Raw genomic sequence first — 19,932 nt, 5'->3', positions numbered from 1 at the left:
AGGTATCATTTGAAAGCTTACGAACTCAGAATTCATCCTTTGAAAACCGTTTTGAAATTGGACGTTGCGTTAGCATATAAACGGTATTTTTTTTTATTAGGCCCCTCCCCTTTTGGGCATCATCTTTCATAATTTATTATGAAAACCTTTTCTAATCTTGACAAAACACATATTGTTAGAAAGGTCTGAGTCTCAAGGTTCCATATTTAGTGACAGAAGTGATATTTGGATAGAATTTTATTAATTTGTTATGGCAAAATGCATACAATTAAATTCAATGGAATTCAATGGAATCCGGTGGCTATTTTTGGTACTGCGCCTAAACAAAATCTCATGGGAACTTCAATTTTTGTGATATCATCTTCAAATTTGGAACACAACTTGGTTAGATATATAGCTTTCATTTTATAGTAATTTTATAGTAAAACATATTTTGTCAAATATATATTTCATATTAAAAATTACACTGTAAAAATGAATATGCTTTATCTAATCAATAAAATTGTGGCAACAGATTACAAGCAATATTATTTATTAAATTGAACAAATTAGAATTGAGTAATAGTTAATCAAATTAACATTCTAATTAATTCTAATTTGTACAATTTAATTAATAATATTGCTTGTAATATGTTGCCACAATTTTTTTGATTAGATAAAGCATATTATATTTTTCAGTGTATATTAATAAAGTGTATTTGATTTACTGTAAATTAAAACTTCCATAACTTTTTCATAGTTTAATTTTTTGAAGTGCTTTCAATTTAATAATAATCTGCTGATTGTTTTCTTTAAAACAAGACCAAACTTAGGTCTATATTCCAAAGCATTCTTGAATTACAACCATTTAAGTTTTGTATAGTGCATTTTAATGTCAATTATCAAAAAGGGGGGTGGGTAGAGGGTTAATGAGCGACACATTGTGCTAGTTGGATGAAACCTTTGCTAGCGAAGAATGGGTTGATTTAAGATATGAATGAAGTGTTTAGGTAGTTGCAGTGCGTTTTAAAAGTGAAATCAACTGCTGTGCAAAGATGTAAGCTGGTTAGGAGAACAGGATAAAGAGTTTTGAAAAAGTATTGTGAAATCAGTCCAAGTGATAGTAAAAAAAACTGTAAACCCTGTAAAACTGTAATATATATATATATATGTATATATGTGTGTGTGTGTGTGTGTGTGTGTCTATGTGTATGTATGTATATGTGTATGTCTGTGTCTGTGTGTCTCTATATATATATATTTATGGGTGGGGAAAAAGGTAAGAACTGAAACAGTTTAATGGGGTCAAGGTCTGGTTGAGTTGCGTTAGTACATGTGTTGAAACCTCCTGTTGGTAAAGAGGTGTGCCATTTCCCAAATACACTCAAAACGCTTGACCAATCAAATCACACTGGTCAAGCCAGCCAATCAGAGCTCATTGCACATTTCAGAAGGAGGGGCTTCTTAGGGTCACGTTTACCAATGAGAGTGCCCATCATTACCACCAGAGGGCACTCCAACCCTAGACTATTGTCATTCCCTAATGAAAGTACATTTCCCATAACTCTCTGCCTGGACTCATCATCATCCCTGATTGCATCCACCTGTGTCTCATTACCTTGTTTAACTCACCCTGTTATAGCCGAATCCGGCGAAACTACCGGAAGTAAGCGGGCGCCATTACTGAGCTGTTGCTGGGTAGCGTTGCGCCATTGCCTCCTATTGTTTTAGTTGCAACTTGCGTCCACTGGAATAAACAGCCCGCGATTTACGACTGTCACTAACGTTACAATGTTAGCCCTTGTATAATGTCGAGCGGGTAAACAGCTTCTGTTATAAATTGTTTCAATGGTGGCAGTAAAACTTCAATTTTGAAGAGAAAACACTGTGAATACCCCGGGTCGACTGCCCCTGTCTGGTGCCGTACTGTTTACACAGATTTCCTGGGCGAGTACAAGACGCAGACATTTGCGTATAATAACAATTATTTAATGACATAAGTAAAAAATATATAATAAATATGTGATAGAGTGGTCAGCAAAATCTCCTCTCTTGCTATTTTTTCAATTCAATTAACATGCTATGGTCATTAAATGGCTTTCCTGAGCTAAATGTAACGTTATGTGACATAATTGTTTTCGTGCTGTTATATTGACCTCTTTCCATGGTTTAAAAACACTAATTGGTCGATATTATGTATACTTTCTAGCTGTAACGTTACCTTACCCTTGCCCGTTTCAATGTGAAAATGAGATAAATAATGGACACAAATGAAAAACATGAATTTGTTTATTTGATTTCATTAATTTATTTATTTATTGTTGCCAAATGGACAGATCTTTTTATAGTTTCCTCGTTAGCAAACGTTAGCGTAGCTAGCTATTTTCATAAATAACGTTAATCTGTAAGATCGTTTGTACCTTCATCTGTGACTGGGGGCCACTGTCTAACATCATCAACCCAACAAGTCATTCTGCCTGGCTGTAGCTGTCATCGAGGGTGCGTTAGCGTTATCACCGAGGTTTGTTTACATACCGGTGCATATGTCTATGCTGGTGTAACAGCTCAGTAATGGCGTCGCCACAAGATGGCAGCCTACACAGAACGCTCGTCGGATTCGTCTATAGCCTTGTTTTCACATTAATTCCCTGCGAAGTTTTGTTTAGTGTTACACTGCAATTCCGAGCATTCTCCCTGGTTTCATGACTCTTGGTTTTTGGATTTATTGCCTGTTCCGTGGATTACTCTTTTGCCCGTGTTCCCTAGTGGTGGGCAGATCGAGGCTTCGTGAAGCAATGAAATGAGCCAATCACATCCCAAGATGTCATCTAACTGACGCTTTTGACCATACGTCAACATCTGACGTTTCCTAACCCTACCCCAGACCTAAACCTACCCGCGTCATCTAATCGACGCTAAAGGTAAATCGTCAGTTAGATGACGCCCTAGGATAACGTCATCTAACTGACGTTAAAAGGTACCCTAAAACGTTGTTGACGTATGGTCAAAAGCGTCAGTTAGACGACGTCTTGGGATGAAAATGTGTTGATGAAACAGTTGTGCCATATTGTGTCGAGGCTTCGAATCAATCCGACCCCCTTCTCCACTGTGACATCTAGTGGTCACTTGCAGATGTTGATCTGAAACAACCTTGACAACAAGCGAATAAAAATGTGTTTTTTTTATTATTGTAAACTCTAAACAATGCTGGGTTGTTTGAACCCAAATTTGGGTAAAATATGGACAAACCCAAATGTTGGGTTAAAAATGTAATTTCAAATTTTAACTTTCACTTTCAACTGTACTTTTTTAATTTCATTTTTAACACAACATTTGGGTTTGTCCATATTTTACCCAAATTTGGGTTCAAACAACCCAGCATTTTTATAGTGTAGTTATTTTTCTATTTTTCACCGCTCTCTGTATATAGGTAGATCCCAAAAACAAACTCCAACCCTAATAATCAGGATCTTCAGAGTAACTTGGCAGGTGAGTTTGATCAGGCTTTGAGCTAAACACTGCAGGGCTAAAAAATCAGATTTGAGGAACCATTATCTGTAAACATTTGATCAAACATTCCAGTAAACTAAGCACATTTAATACGATAAGGGAAAAACAATTTATCTTTTTTTTGTACAACTGGAAAAACCCAGATCAGATCAGAACAAAACAAAAGTTACACAACCACACTGACCGCATGCAATAAACCAATAAAAGTGGAACATCTGAAACTTGGCCAAGAGCACACAATGATCAAATAGTGTTACTAGTTTCTTTGGCCTGACTCCAACAAGGAATTTCCAAATCTTGACAAAGTTTCCTGAAACTTTCCAGGCAGAATCACAGTATATAAGGGACACACAACAACACAGGTGTATATGAACTGCATTCAGCTCTGCTTCACAGTCAAGGTATGTTTACAGCATTAAGCAAATTTGTTATATATATTGCATATAAATGCATTCTGTATATAAGATTGTAATAAGTTAAATTCAGTTCATATTAATTGTACTTTTAATTGAAGAATAGTATGAAAATAGGAAAATAAGTATTGGACCTTGACAAGCAATAACTTGTTGACAGTCCTATTGTTCTATAAGAAATGAATAAATACTTTAACAATCATTTTGAGAAAACTGTTGAAAATGTGCTGGTCATTTCCTAAATAACTGCATTTTGCGGAACATATTTTCATAACTATATTAAATATAATTTTCCTCAAGGTTTTGGTATCATAATGCAATAAATTGCAGAATGAGAATCATACTTTAAAATCAGCTAAATAAATTCCACGATTAAATACAACAAATGTTACCTATGCATATAGTTTACCTTTCGAATGTATTGTCATAAAAAAAAATGTATGTAAAAAATGTATGTAAAAAAATGTACAAAAAAAAAAAAATGTAAAAAAAAAAAGATCCCAAAAATTGTATTGAATCCATAAATGTTTTTCCAATTATATAATAATAGTAATGCAATTAACAATAATTATATATAATAATGCCTTAAAGTTTTCAAATTCATATTTGTGGTCTAAGAACTACAATTCAAAATAATTATTAGGACATATATATATATATATATATATATATATATATATATATATATCACTGTAAAAAAATATTGTTGGTTTAACTTATTTGGTTGCCTTAAAATTTTAAGTTCATTGAACTGGAAAAAGTGAGTTAATACAATGAAGGAGAATGATTTAATCATCAGAAACTCAAAATTATATGTTATCTGAACTAAATAAATTATTTAAGTTGATTTGACAAAAGAAAAAATGTTGTGATTACTACACTGTAAAAAATATTGTTGGTTTAACTTAAAAAAGTAAGTAACCTGGGTTGCCTTAAAATTTTAAGTTGATTGAACTGGAAAAAGTGAGTTAATACAATGAAGGAGATTAATTTAACCATCAGAAACTCAAAATAATAAGTTATCTCAACTAAATAAATTTTTACAAAGTTGATTTGACAAAAGAAAATATGTTGTGATAACAAATCTTGAAAATATTTTTTTACAGTGTAAATGGATTGTTTTTATGACTTTATTGAACAGAATGATGAAGGTCCTGCTGCTGGCTCTTGTTCTCACCCTGGTGTTGGCGAATGGTGGGTTTGCATGTATAAAGCCAGAGGTGGAGTGTCTTTGCACAGCCGTTACCGTATGTCCTAAGGAGTCTGGTTGTGCAAACCACTGATCTGTCTTAATCATATATTGAAATCTAAATGTTTCCAATTCGATGCAATAGTTATTGTCATATGTTTTGCAATAGTTCCTAATTGCTTAACTGTGTTGTAGTCTCTGCCCTGAAATGTAACAACTGTGTCCCCCGCTCTGGAGGAAGATGTGTGACCACTAAGGAGACATGTGGCTATAGACAAGACGCCTGTGTATCGGCCAGATTCACCACATATCCCTGTGAGTGTCTTAAATTGGACACACAAATATTTAGAAACGTGATGAACAAAAACACTCATTTTCTTTTCAATTCTTTTCCATTCCTCTAGTTTCCTACTTCCGGAGGTGCATTAGCATGGGAGATTGCCTGATTCTTCAATCCACCCCTTATATTTCAGCCAGGTGCTGTCAGTCAGACCTGTGCAATTAACTTTAAACACACATATACAGTCTTAAAGGGACAATTACTCAAACTACCTACTATGCAATGCCAACAGGCTGTTACACAACAAGTAAATTTGAATTTGTGCTGAATCTGTGGCTACTGTATTATTCACATTTGTATGCATATGCTATAATCATACCACAGCCAAACATGATTTTTGCATGAATAAAATGATGCATTAAAGACATGATTTTGTAAGAAGCCTTATTGTGTCTTCAAGTCCAAGTTTTTTGTTCATTTTTCACATGACGGGTGCAAAATGAATAAATCATTCATAAATGATACAGTAGGTCATTCTGGTGTTGTATGTAAAATGAAAATGAGAAAACTGACTGTGTACAATAGAGCATACTGTGGCAGTTAGCTGTATTGTTCTGTGGATAAACACTCTTAAAATAAAGTTGGCCTCTATGGTTCAAGAAAGAAAAAGGAAAATGCAGCTACAATTCAGCAATCAAAAATAGGAGGTCAGGTCTATACAGATCATCCAGTTATTCTATGCAAACACACATTTCACATAGGCTACTATAAACATTATACTTGGCCTACTATATAATGCAAATCTAGTAAACAGAGCATATTGCAGAGGTCTTCATCTCTGCTCCTGCAACCACTGTCCTCCAGAGTTTAACTCCAAACACCTGAACCAGGTAAAAGAGCTCTTCGGGATCACCGAAAATCACAAGCTGAAGCAGGTTCATGGTTGGATATAAACTTCGCTGGGCAGTGGGTCTCCAGGAACAGGGTCAAAACCCAAACTAGAGGGACATTTAGAGTAGTATATGGCCTCTGCCTCTAGAGGGCCTCCATGTTTCAAGATCAGTGTTTCCCAGTTTGGGTTTAGCATTCGGTGACTCCACAATAACCCCGCTCTTAGTAGCAGCAAAAGCTTGCAATAGCTTTCACAGCACACAACAGCTACCAATTAAACACTATTAGGCCTACAGTTCAGTCAAATCTGACTTAAAGGGATAGTTCGCCCAAAATGGAAAATTCTGTCATTAATACTCACCCTCATCTGACTTTCGTTCATCCTTAGAACACAAATGAAGATGAAGATTTTATTGATGAAATCCCGAGAGCTTTCTGTCCCGTTATTGACAACTACTCAACTACCTCTTTGCTTCAAAGCATTCATAAAGAGTTAGCAAAACTATATGAATTGAGTGGTTTAGTCCAAATTTTCTGAAGAGATTCGATTGCTTTATATCAGTGGTTCTCAGCCTTCTCCTGCAGGGACCCCCAACAGGACATGTTTATTTTTTTCACCCTGAAATTGCACACCTGATTCACAATGGGAGAACTTCCACTCTCAGTAAACTTCCGGCTTCTAAACTGGTTGCAGTTCCACTCTGGTTCCATATGAGGGCGCTCACAGGACGAGTGCAGAATGAATAAAGGTCTACGGAGCTACCCCTCAAAATCTACTTTTCTCAGGATATACATTTTTTGTCTAGTAATTTTAATATTCTATTCGAAACGAGATACAAATAAATGACACATTGTTGGGTGTTGTAAAAGTAAAGGTCTTAACATCCTGGTCCTGCTTCGGATCTTTTACTGTCTATGTAATCAGTCCTTCACTGACCAATCAGCGTCCATTAGCAGAATGCTAGCGTGTTATGGGTAACAACTGTAAAAACTCAACCTGTAAGAAATCGAAAGGTTATAGGCATAGATATGTATATAAAGGCTGGATTTGTCATCCACGCTGCTGGCCAATGGAGGTCGACGTCTGCACCTGGCGGCCATCTTGTCACAGGTAGCTCGCTCACTCATAACATTGTGTTAATGGTACATGTACTTTTGAAATGACCATAACTTGCTCAATTTTCTACCGATTTTCAGTTTTTTTATAAACGTCAGAGATGTAGTTATGACACTGCATACTTATGAATAAAAAGTGTATAAATAAATAATCATCCAGATAATTATAGCCACGTTAATAACGTTTGTAAGAAACCAAATTTGTGTTCGTATTTTGTATTTGTGTTCGTGCTGACCACTCATCTTACATCAGCTTGTCTGTGACAAGATGGCCGCCGGTGATGACGATGGAAACTCTGTCGTAACACATCTAGCCTTTATATACATATCTATGGTTATAGGTACTAACTCGTTCATTCAACTTTTGACCTATAACCCATTTTGAACTTGCAAAACCTACATTCAAATGTGAGATTTCTCGACGGTAATCGTCGGGTGAATGAGACACATTTAGCCGTCTAGCTCCATAGACTCTACTGCCAGTCTCATGAAAGTGCGTATCTATCCACAAGTTTCCTATGCCCCATGAGGCCTTGCGTCAAAAGTGGGCGCGACTTCCGGTTGGAAGTAAACAAAGCGCGATTTGACATGCTTGACACTCGTTCATTCAACAGTTGACAGTCATTCAAGTTATAGCGATCCACACTAGCTAACGATGTGGGAACACAACCTCAACGAAATTCAAAAGGGTGAAATAACAGTACCTTTACCCTCCGCAGTAGTTGATTGGGAGTATTATAATAACATTATTAATAATCAATACTCATCAAGGCATGGTGACAGACAGTTGTGCGAGCTGACAAACAATTAAAATAAAAAATACACACTTAGTCATTGTGCTTTGGAGTTTATTCAAAATTATAAATGAATGTGCTACTTGAATACATTAACTGGCACATTTGGTATTCTGTCAACACAGGCTTTGATCCTGAGTTTAGCTGTAACATCAGTAGAGAACAGCCAATCACATGCTGATAGAGTTTATAGAATATAAAGAATTTAAACTAATGTACACAGGAAGATTCGTCGTCTTTTGGGAGGTGATGGAAACTACAGTCGTTGGCAGGATCACTCTGATTTCGTTTTCAGCTTATGTTCAAAACAATCACGTTTAAGCCACTGAATTAGTTTAGTCCGGTTATATATACAACCGCGAACAGCACATGTTGTCCCTGAGCTCCGTAACGACATCTCTCATAAAGATTTGCGTCTTTAAATAGTAAAATAATTCTCCGAAAAACAGCTAGCCTCTTCGCTAACTAACACACAAAATACCATTGGAATGCTACTTCCACCGCGTCACCGGAAGTTTCACCCACTTTATTTTTTACAGGAGCGCCCCTCAGAAACTTGTGGATACCACGATTGTCATTTCTTGATTGTGCATTTGCTACCCACTGAAAAAACCCTGGGTAGGTTTAGGAAGAAGGGGGGTGGGATGTTCGTACTTATTATACGCCAAAAAGTGTGTATCATATGCACGCGAAAAACGCGTACCATATGCACGCAAAATGCTCAATTCACATGGATTAGTTTTACGATCTCTTTTTATCTCATCTTTTCCAAAGATGAACGATTGTCTTATGGGTTTGTAACGACATAAGGGTGAGTAATTAAGGACAGAATTTACATTTTTGGGTACACTGTAAAAAAAAATATTGACTTAAAATTGAAGTAACCTGGTTGCCTTAAAATTGTAAGTTAATTGAAATGGAAAAATTTGAAGGTAGGAGATTGATCAGAAACTCAAAATATTATGTTATCTGAACCACATAAATTATTTAAGTTGATTTGACAAAGGAAAAAATGTTGTGATTACAAATCATGAACATAGCCTATATATATATTTTTCAGTGTATCTCTATAAATTATAGAACTGGGTGGGTTAGATTGTGAGATTAGAGAAGTGGATGTTTAATGGATGAATCAGATCAGATGAGTTACTCTACTCATGATGATGTATTTCCAAACAGCTTTTTTTCTGAATGGATTTTTCTTCAGAAAAGAAAAAGACACACCCTCATAGCTCTTGCTGACACTTGGACGTGCCACCTTCATTTTACCCCCACTATGACTCTATGAAGTCATAATTTATCAAAGTTGCGTACTATACGCTTATGAAATATATAACCATATGAATCAGTAATTTTGTTTCCGTCACTCTTCTCACTCATTTCCTGAGTATCTCTAACTTAGCAAAGAGAGGTTGCTTTACTCAATGCACATTCAGTCTTGACGTCAAAGCAATGTCATGCCTACCAGTAATACATTTTTTTTCTGTTTTATGTCATAAATTGTGAAATAAACTCTGGGTATTCTTCATGTATCATGCAAAAAAAAAAAAAATGATTTCTTATTACGTAAGAAGAAAGTGAGAGTGATACAGGTGTTATGAGAAACATAAAATCAGTACAGTAGCCTGAGAAAATCACAAGTCTGGGATGGCAACAGTCAAAAATAAAGTTTACTGTAACAAGTCACAACACAAAAGTATTTTACTGCAGAATGATGACATGAAGAATAAGTGGTAACATTGTATTAATTTCGTCAGACACTTGTGTAATTACACACTGAGTTTTGCTTTTCCTGAGCAATGGTTTTACTGGAAACCACATACAATAGCTACTTTCACAACTTTCCACTGACCTGATGAACTTCTGCTGACTGTCTCTGCAGTTATTGTGTTTGTGTAAATGCAGCACATTACAAACAGTATCAAAGAACCTTTGAAAAAAAAAAGCAGACACAATGACAACAACAACAACAACAAAAAGCAGTCTAATTCACATATATACACTCTAAAAAATTCTGGGTTGTGTTTTTGACTCAATTTTGGGTCAAACATAGACAAACCCATCCATTGGGTTAAAACAGCCATTGGGTTAACCCAATGGTTGGGTTCGTCCATGTTTGACACAATTTTTTGGTTAAAGAGTGTATGAAAGGATTCTGTATTGACAGGTTTCTCTGAAAACAGGCAAATATGGGAGACATATTAAAGAGAGAAACATTCTCATTTTCTTTTGTCTGGACAAAAAAATATGAATTCAAGATGAATGCAAGATGATGTCATAAATTTTCGAGAAAGTGGATTTTAAATGTGTATGTCTGATTAAATTTTATTTAGTCAACTTAGTTGTTAGTAATTAAAAGACTTGGACAGTCAAAAGACAGTCAGACTCAAAAGTCCGAATTTGATTTTATGATGTCATACTGTAAGAATAAACTTGGTCAAATTGCTTTTGATAGAATGATTCATGTGGATTGTGGGCTGGTCTTGATGAATTATAATAATTTGACAGAACGCAATACACATGTCTATGTCTTTGTTCTTATTACATAACACACTGTGGTAGTACTTGTACTTTAAAGTAACATTTATGCATGCATGCCCTAGGCAAATGTAATAGTGTTTTTTTAACCAACAAACTTAAAAGCAATAGAAAAACAGATCTTTATGAAATAGCTTAATTTCACTTCCTCAAAACTATTATTAGGGCAGAAAGGGAAATGATTGCTCTTGTGCGATACCCCAGTCCTTTCAAATAATTCTTTAGAATAAAGTTAAATATCAAGACTGGTATACTGTAAGTGTTTATATCCCAAATGTTGATTCATGAACTGAGCCTTTAAGACTTTAGGAAAACTGTCCATTTCACAAGTTACAGTAAAGGGAGAATGGAACCTACATTTTACAGTAACATTTTACTTAATTCTAGAAAAAATATAGATTATATGTATTTAGGCTATTTAAATAGCCTAGGCTATATATATTTATTAATTATTGATTTAGATTCTGTCACTAATGTAGTAGGCAAATATGACACTGACCATGTGAACTCCTTTATGAAATGTAGATAGATAGATAGATAGATAGATAGATAGATAGATAGATAGATAGATAGATAGATAGATAGATAGATAGATAGATAGATAGATAGATAGATAGATAGATAGATAGATAGATAGATAGATAGATAGATAGATAGATAGATAGAAGCACGTCATTGGGTGGGCGTCTGACTCAGATGGGCGTATTATGAACTCGGTTTATATGTGCTGCTAGTAGTACGAGTTTTGCAAGGACTGCACTCTTTTGAAGAACACCATCGGAATCCAGTGAAGACAACCATACAAAAGTAAGGCGGAATCTTTTTTATTCTTTTTTTGTGTTGTTGAATGACTTACTGTCAGTCGTGTTTGATCTGCGAAGCTTTAGCCTACTTGGCTTTGCGTGGTCTCGCGCGCTGCCCGGAACGAGCAGATGACGTTTCTAGGTTTGAGGTTCTGAAGATTAAATTATCATTTCGTAAATTTAAGTGAACCGGAGCACTTTCACGATGTCTTTGTAGTCTCGTTTGGGTGATTGATGTGTGAACTTTTGAGAACCGAGAAACTAAAACCACAGTTACAAGCCACAGTTCTTTTTTGATCTAATATGATGCAGTTCATAGATCACGTATTTGGACTGAAATCACACATGTCTGAATGTAATTTCATTGTTTTGCAAAATATCAAGCCTTTGAGCAAAAAAAAAAAATATGAAGTGAAGTTCTGTGCAAATGTTTATGCAGCATTTAAGAGCAGATGGCTCGCTGTATAATGCACTGACATACTTCTTATGAGTGCAAATAGCCTATTTTTTGGATCTACATGCGCTATACACTGACTGAATGGGTTCCAGATGTTTTTGCTTATGGATTCCAGCTGTTTCTGATTTGATAGGGCGGGGAACTGAACAAAAAGCTCCTCACATTGTTCAGATACTTCAGTTCATCACAACCCTTGAACGTCTGTATCTCTCCATCACTCTCTCCTGGTTTCTGCAAATGAAAGAGTTAGATTCTGATAGTTTAAACGCATTTCCTGCTGTTTTTCCTTTTTACATGTGTGTTCATTCGACTAATCCAATTTCAATCATTTTTTTTCTTCTCCATTCATTTGAACGAGGATTTTCAGTGTGATTATCATGTGCTCTTCTCCTCATGACTCCACCGACGGCTGTAAACATGAACTTTTATGTGTTTAGCATTTAGCATTGACTAACATTTCATTTAAACGGAGAAAATGGTGACAGAATTATTATTTGTTTTCTGTAAACTTTTCCATACATGTGTTCCTTGTGCTTTAGTTCTTTTTAAACATTTATAAATGTAATTGTATTGCAAAACTCTCAGGTAATTTTACCTCAAAACTGTTGGTTAGATGTTTAGTCCCTCATAAATGGAATAGAGATCCAAGAGACATTTTTAAAGCTTCTGGAAAGGAAAGGTAAAGCAATTTAATAGCTGCAATTTTGGAGTGCTTGAGTCTTATCTGACCTAACCATTCCTGCCCTATTGCATTCCAACAATAAGGGTCTGCTTTTGACGGCCAAAATCAACACATATGCAAACACAAACAGTCTGTTTTGGGTGGTTGCCAAGGTGTTGCTATGTGGTTGCTAGGGTAACCATTACCACCCAGCAAGCTAGGGTGTTCTGATTGGTTGCAAGGGGATCCCAGCTAACAGAACATTCGTTCTGGCAAGGTTCTCTCAAAGTTATGAGCGAACAACATTAATAGAACATTTGTTTAAACCTTTAATAATCACTCAAAACGCACAAAAACATTATTTATACATTGTTTATGAAACGTTTCAGTTGGATATTCGCCTGACATATTTGAAATATTATTACTTGTTTCAGAATATTCTCTGAACATTCAAAAGTAACGTTCCCATAATGTTTTCAGAATAATAAAATGCAACGTTTCCTGAACTTTCGCATAACCAAAAAAATAAAATAAAAATGTTTTTAACGTTCAGAGAACATTCAGTATTGACTGTTTGTAAAAGATTCTTAGAACATGTTTTTGAGTGACGAACTTGAACATTAACCTATCTAAAACATCTATTTGGTGTGATGCAAGAACAGCATGTCTAGTCGTGCTCTTTCTCAATCGTTGATAAACCCAGTCATTCTGTCTGCATCATGGAAATGATGAAAGTTTGAAGAACTGAGGAATTGAGGTGTGTCACATGATGACTTTGTTAGGTGTGTGAACTTATGCCTTCAGTTGTTTATTTTCATTGTGTTTATAATGCTGTTGCCAGGTGTATCATAGTCTGGGACGTATCCATTGTAGTATCCATTTGTCCCTCCAAATGTGCCTTGTTGTGTGAAATTAAAATAATTGGCTTCCATATAATACCAAGATACAAGAACACACACTTGTGCACTGCTTTTGTCAATTAGTTCACACCATCATTTACTCACCTTTATATTGTTTCCGTATGTGGAATACAAAAAGAAAAGTGGTGTGGGGTGCGTTTGTATTACATGCAAATGAACTGCGTATCAAATGCACGCGAAAATTGCATATCATATGCATGTAAAAACTCAATTTCAGTCTGTTCCTCACCCAAAGCTAGTGTATTTACATTTGTCCTGAAAAGAGTAGTGTCAACTTTCTGCTTAGCATGATACAAAAGTGTTTTGGGTCTCATTAGACTGAATTAATGACTAGATAATTCGCTTTTTTGGGGCGTAAACTACCCCTTTAAAATCTAAATACAGCTCAGTGGAGTAGATGCAGCCACCACCCCTCTCATGTGCACATATTTGCCAGTTGCTTGCTCTATCTTTGGCGTTTGACCAGCTGCTGGAGTTACATTAGGAACTACACATACACACACTATCAAAAAACTGGCCATATACAATCCCAGAAGTTTAGGGTTGGTAAGATTTTTCAAGGAAGTGTCATATGCTCACCAAAGCTGCATTTATTTGTTCAAAACGACAACAAAAACAGTAATGTGAAATGTTATTGCTATTTAAAAGGACTGGTTTGTATGTGAATACATTTTTAAAATGTAATTTATGCCTGTGATCCTTCAGAAATCATTCTAATATGTTTATTTTGTTGCATTATTATCAATGTTGAAAACAATGTTAAAATGATTCTTTGATGAATAGAAAGTTCAAAAGAATGGGACTAATGTCGGTTTTATTCTTGGGAAACTTATATTAGCGAGCAGGGTTCATGGGTCACGGTGAATCATGATTTAGAGAGAGCAGATGTGTGAGAAAGGCTGTCCTGCATTGGAGAGGTCAGGGTTGAGTTTGCATTCTGATCATAGCTGTCTCTGTATACATAAGATTCATTTCAAACATCCATATATCCCTGCGGCATCTCATGACACCCAGTAGAAAAATGTGCTGCTTAGAGTTTGCTCTTTTATAGCGCATGAGACCCAATAGGGTTAGGGTTAGTCAGTTATCGTTGATGCTAAACTGAAACATAGCAAAGATGTTTCTCCTAAAAGTCCTTTGATGGTCATACAGCAAGAGAAGCTCACAGATCATTTGGTCACTTAGAAGAATTTGATGAAATATTGAGATCTCTTTTGGTATATCACTAGGGTTGGGTATCGTTTGAATTTGAACGATTCTGATTCCGATTCCTTGTTTCGATTCTGGTTCATAACGATTCTCGATTCCGATTCTTTTAAGAGGCGGGGTCAAAAAAGTTTAGCTAACCTTGCTAACCAACGGCCTTTCTGAAGGAAATACTCCTTCTGTAAAAATACTCCTTTTGTCACAAATTTTGCATTTTGCCGAGATTTCGTTATTTTTAGAAAAGTGAAGCCACAGTTTGGACCGCCGACGTAAGGTACTCATGTTCGACTCGCGTGGTTATGCCAACACTTCCGGTAGACGCTTCTTCATTGGTGTTGTTCAGCTGTTTCTTCTTCCGCTCGTCGGCGGACTGTGAATATCGAAACTAGGAATCGAAATTTTAACTTTTGAACGATTCCGGGAAAAACGAAAAGTTAGTCTCGGTTCCAATCGATACTCGATTCTCGATACCCAACCCTATATATCACCCTATAAAGCCTATCATATCTCATACACCTATCAACATAGTCAAAACTTTGCTGTAAAAACAAACAAACATTGTCATTCTACATGCTTGTGTCGCCTGATATTTTAGACTTAAAATAGTAAAAAGCTTTTTTTGTATAACTGTAAGAAAAAATCCATTAGGTATTAGCTATGAAATATTGAAATCTTGCTATATAGTAATGAATATCTCAATCAGAATTTCTTACTTTTTTTGTAGCCATGTAAATATGAGCATCTGCAACAAAGTGCATATTTTGCTCATATTTTGCTATGTTTTTACCATCATATTCTCACTACATACATGTTTTTAGCCTTTTCTTCTTTTGTCTGCATGATACAATGGACCTCTTTCAGCTGCACTATTGTCAGAGTTGATTTTATTTATTTATACCTTTTTATCATAAAACATTTGAGTGTTTTAATTTTGGTTACCTAATAGAGTTATATGTACTTTTTCTTGAACACGTATTGTCTTATTGTGTGTTTTTTTTTTTTGTCTGTCTTTTGTGCCCTGTGTATTTATTGTGTAACTTATTGTTGTCTTGCACTTTTATCACCTTATCTTGGCCAGGTCGCCGTTGTAAATGAGAATTTGTTCTCAATCGGCCTACCTGGTAAAATAAAGGTTAAATAAAAATAAAAATAACATCATATATATGAGCCATAAAAGCCCTGTTTATTGAATATGATACTCAATTAAAAAAACAACATTTTGACATTATTTTGTAATTTCAAGAAATGTTCCATTCTAAAAATTAGATTTTTCTATACGTCAGACTACAAAGTTAAGATCTATTCTGAAAAATTCACATTATACAGATTCCCCTTTCCTCTCAGTGTTGTCTGACTTTGTGCCTCCTGGGCCCTAGAGGTCGTGACCTCTTGAGGCTTGTGTTTAGGAAATTGGTTGAACACAGAGACTTGCTTGAATAAAGTCTTTGAATGAGCAATGGCTCTTTTGAGAATCTTTAAGCTGGAGGCGACTTGTGAGAGGTCTCATCTCTCAGGTCATGAGTACATATTTCCTAATTGAATAAAACAATAAAGCAGATTCACATTTGTGCTCTGTAGTCTACTCTGTCCTGTAACTGTAGTGTTAATGGTGTAGTCTGCAGGCTTCAGTGACATACACTCACCAGAGCAGCATTGCACACATTCTTGTGCTGCACATGATCACATATACACTACAGCTGCGAACTTATGAGCAGAACTGTGTGTGTGGTTGGCTGTATTAAACTGTTAAACCTTTGGACATTTTCAGCTCAGTAGTAAACATAGGAAAACATGTTATCTGATGTGTTTGAAGGTGGTTTAATTCAGAGGCTAAATCTGATGAAAGTAAAAATCTGCTAAGACTGTGAAATGGGTGAAATTGCTTACAACACTTTTAAATAAGAGGATAACAAATCAATGACGTGCCTAGAAAGTCTTTCGTAGTTAAAAGAGAATTAATCAAACTTTCAGTACTGTTTTAATAACTTTTTTTTTTGAGTTATTATGAGTTTAGAGGAGTTTAGGAGTTTCACATTGAAATCTTTAACTTTGGATTATGTTATCTCTACAAATCTTATCACCGTTTGAGTTATTACAGTACTTTTACATTTATGTTTTTAGCTTTTATCCAAAACAACTTTCAAAAGAGGAACTAAAGCAATTCTTTAAAGAGTCAATAATTCAGTATTCACACAACACTCTTACTGTACGTTCACACCGCCACCGGCGAGAGCGTCAAAGTGGCCGGAAGTCATTCATTTTCAATGAGAGCCGGCGGCGAGCTCCGGCGAGAGCGGCGCGGCGCGTTTCGGACGGCAAGAGCGGCGAGGAGAGTTGAAATCAGTTCAACTTTATGGTAATAAGCGATGACGCGGTTCGGCGGCAACCGACGACAACCAATCGGAATGTAAAAGTCCTCCGTTTGAGAGAATCCCAGAGAACGCAGTGCTGTAAACTTTGGTTCCGGCCACATTAGTTCCCAAGCAAAACAGAGGAGGTTGATAATTTGAATTTGATAAGAGGGCACGCAACACTATTTATAGGCAAGATTTTCGTGCTAGAACACTTTTTCAACGGGAATGCAAATTATAATAACACTTAATAATGAACACAAAAGCCACACCACACATATGGCTTTTAATTTGTTTATTTCATTAGCAAACATGTTACTATAATTTTAAAGTTATTTCCAGCGATAAATTTTCTGCAAAAATAACCGACATTTTTGTTTGCTTGTTTGCATGCTTGTTTGCATACCGTTTTAAAAAAGATGCACGCATTCGATCTACGTCAGAGCATCAGAGCGTCCAAGAATCTTTCCACGGCGTCGTTGACAGAGCGGTAAGAGCGAATTTTGCCGCTCTCGCCGGCGGCGGTGTGAACGTACGGTTAGAAGACAATGTTCTATATAGAACCTTAAAGGGTGCAAATCATGCTTTTAAATCATTCATTTTTACATATAAATCACACCGTTGTGGTATATATAAAACATAACTGCAATGCTTGGGTCTGAATTCCTCATTATTATAGCTCCACAAGCCCCTTTTCTCATGTGCGTCTGTGAGCGACCCGTTTCAAAGCGGCCCCTTTAAATAAAAAGGAGATGCGTCATACCCCTCGGACTACAAAATCGGAACGAGAAATAATAATGGCGGATTGCTCGAAGTGTTGGACCGGTAGTCAATGTCCTTATTTGTCAGTTCCGCTGCAAATACGGTGACGTTATAGTTCAAAAAACGTAATAAAAATCTGAACAGGTTGAAAAATATGACCAAAACAGAATATAACGATATAAACGAAGCACCTGAAGAGAATAATTTCATCTTTTCCGTACTTATAAACAATCCAAATATACAACAAAATGCATTTAAGGGCTAAAAAAGTGGATTTTGCATGATATGTCCCCTTTAAAAGGTTCTATCAGCGCTACGTATTTGGAACCCCTAAAAGGTTCTATACAGAACCCTTTTTAAGGGTTCAATAATAAGAACCCTTTAGGGTAATTTATCCACTGGTTAGTCCAATTATCCAATCACATCCACTGTTGAGGAAAGGTCATGTGATTTATTTTTTACTCATCGAGGGATTTATTTGGTACATGTGTTTCCATTGTAGTTTATGCACGTCTAATCAGATGCGCTCATTGAGCGCATACATTTTTAATGCACATTTTTTTAATTCATGCACATCGTGGTGTTTCCATCCAGTTTTTTTTTAATGCAATATCCCAAAATGAACATAAAAATAGATGGATGGAAACATATCTATTGAGCTATAGTTGTTATCTCTTTAGTCTCCTCTAGAGTTTTAAAAGTGAGATTATTGGGGTTTTAAGAGAAAAGTCTGATGAGAACTAAAACGTCTTGATTTGCTGTCCGTTCAATGAGAGAAAGTACAGAAGTGACGTGTCAGGTTGGATAAACTGAAGGGAATGAGTCTCAGAAATGCTGGTTGGTTGTTGCGAGTTTGGAATTTGGTAATTGTGAGAAATGTCTTGAGAAAACAGAAGAAAACATGATGTGGAGATTAAGGGAAAGCACAAGGCCATTGGGAGGGAAACACGTGGTTCTCATTTTCAGTGTTTACTCACTGGGACAGAACGCACATGCAACGTCAGCATTTCTGTTCCTCTTGTTTAGTCTATTTTGCTCCAAATAATAATAATTACTATTTGACAATGACAATCTGAGACATAGTATCTGGTGGTGGAAGGAACGCTGGGAAATTCATGTTAAAGTTTACAGCTCATGACCAAATAGGCAATTACTTTTACAACACTGGAGAAACGCAGATGTGTGTGGACTATTCCTGTGCATGGTGGCTTTAAAGGATTAGTTCACTTTTGAAAAAACTTTTGCTGATAATTTACTCACCCCCATGTCATCCAAGATGTCCATGTCTTTCTTTCCTCAGTCAAAAAGAAATTTAGGTTTTTGATGAAAACATTCCAGGATTTTTCTCCATAATGGACTTCAATGGGAACCGGATGGTTCAAGGTCCAAAAGACAGTTAACAGTTTCAGATGCAGCTTCAAATGTCTTTAAACGACACCAGACGATGAATAAGGGTCTTATCATGTGAAACGATCGGTTATTTCAAAACTTATTCCAAAAATGTAACTTTTCTAAGGACAAATGCTAGCCTTGCTATATTCTCTGAGGCGCGTTTGTAACGTCACGTAATACGTAATTACGTTCAAAAGGTCACGGGCGACGTAGGCGGAAGTACAGAATCAAAATCGTCCGACATCGTTGTTTTACCTTTTAATTCCTTTTTTTGTAAACGGTGTTTGAGCTAGTTTGCACGTTCAACCTATGCGTTCAACTTGTAAACACTGACTCTGTACTTTCGGCTACGTCGCCCGTGACCTTTTGAACGTAATTACGTAATACGTGACGTTGCAAACGCGCCTCAAGGCTAGCATTTGTCCTTAGAAAAGTTACATTTTTGGAATAAGTTTTGAAATAACCGATCGTTTCGCATGATAAGACCCTTATTCATTGTCTGATATCGTTTAAAGACATTTGAAGCTGCATCTGAAACAGTTATTAACTGTCTTTTGGACCTTGAACCATCCGGTTCCCATTGAAGTCCATTATATGGAGAAAAAACCTGGAATGTTTCCATCAAAAACCTAAATTTCTTTTCGACTGAGGAAAGAAAGACATGGACATC

General features: G+C 36.0%; 3 protein-coding genes across 3 annotated transcripts in view; 2 read left to right on the top strand and 1 right to left on the bottom strand.

Annotated features, from left to right (window-relative positions):
* crygn1 (crystallin, gamma N1) overlaps positions 1-6,929 on the bottom strand; it is a 34,783-nt gene extending 27,854 nt beyond the window's left edge. Inside the window, exon 1 of the mRNA XM_089131521.1 lies at positions 6,624-6,929. Coding sequence (XP_088987647.1) covers positions 6,624-6,644 — 21 coding nt within the window. The 5' untranslated portion in view covers positions 6,645-6,929. The remainder of the gene's footprint in view (positions 1-6,623) is intronic.
* On the top strand, positions 3,819-5,798 carry LOC120482746 (uncharacterized). Its single transcript, XM_039677342.2, has 4 exons — positions 3,819-3,890; positions 5,044-5,096; positions 5,287-5,406; positions 5,496-5,798. The coding sequence occupies exons 2-4, from the start codon at positions 5,045-5,047 to the stop codon at positions 5,594-5,596; spliced, it is 273 nt and encodes a 90-aa protein (XP_039533276.1). The 5' UTR covers positions 3,819-3,890; position 5,044; the 3' UTR covers positions 5,597-5,798.
* Positions 6,930-11,433: 4,504 nt separating the features above from the next.
* tgm1l1 (transglutaminase 1 like 1) overlaps positions 11,434-19,932 on the top strand; it is a 30,229-nt gene continuing 21,730 nt past the window's right edge. The window contains exon 1 of the mRNA XM_039676964.2: positions 11,434-11,517. The gene's annotated coding sequence lies outside the window, so the exon portion shown is untranslated. The remainder of the gene's footprint in view (positions 11,518-19,932) is intronic.

Source organism: Pimephales promelas, chromosome 5, assembly GCF_988280905.1.
Source record: "Pimephales promelas chromosome 5, fPimPro1.hap1.1, whole genome shotgun sequence".
Classification (NCBI taxonomy): Eukaryota; Metazoa; Chordata; class Actinopteri; order Cypriniformes; family Leuciscidae; genus Pimephales; species Pimephales promelas.
Note: the sequence above shows the minus strand (reverse complement) of the source record. Positions and strands in the feature narration are given on the sequence as shown.

What these genes read in the sequence shown, in the direction of transcription:
- LOC120482746 (XM_039677342.2), top strand. Translation starts at nt 5,045, where the DNA reads ATGATGAAGGTCCTGCTGCTGGCTCTTGTTCTCACCCTGGTGTTGGCG. An exon ending in CACCCTGGTGTTGGCGAATG is followed by an intron (nt 5,097 to 5,286) that starts GTGGGTTTGCAT and finishes ACTGTGTTGTAG; the next exon opens with TCTCTGCCCTGAAATGTAAC. An exon ending in CAGATTCACCACATATCCCT is followed by an intron (nt 5,407 to 5,495) that starts GTGAGTGTCTTA and finishes CCATTCCTCTAG; the next exon opens with TTTCCTACTTCCGGAGGTGC.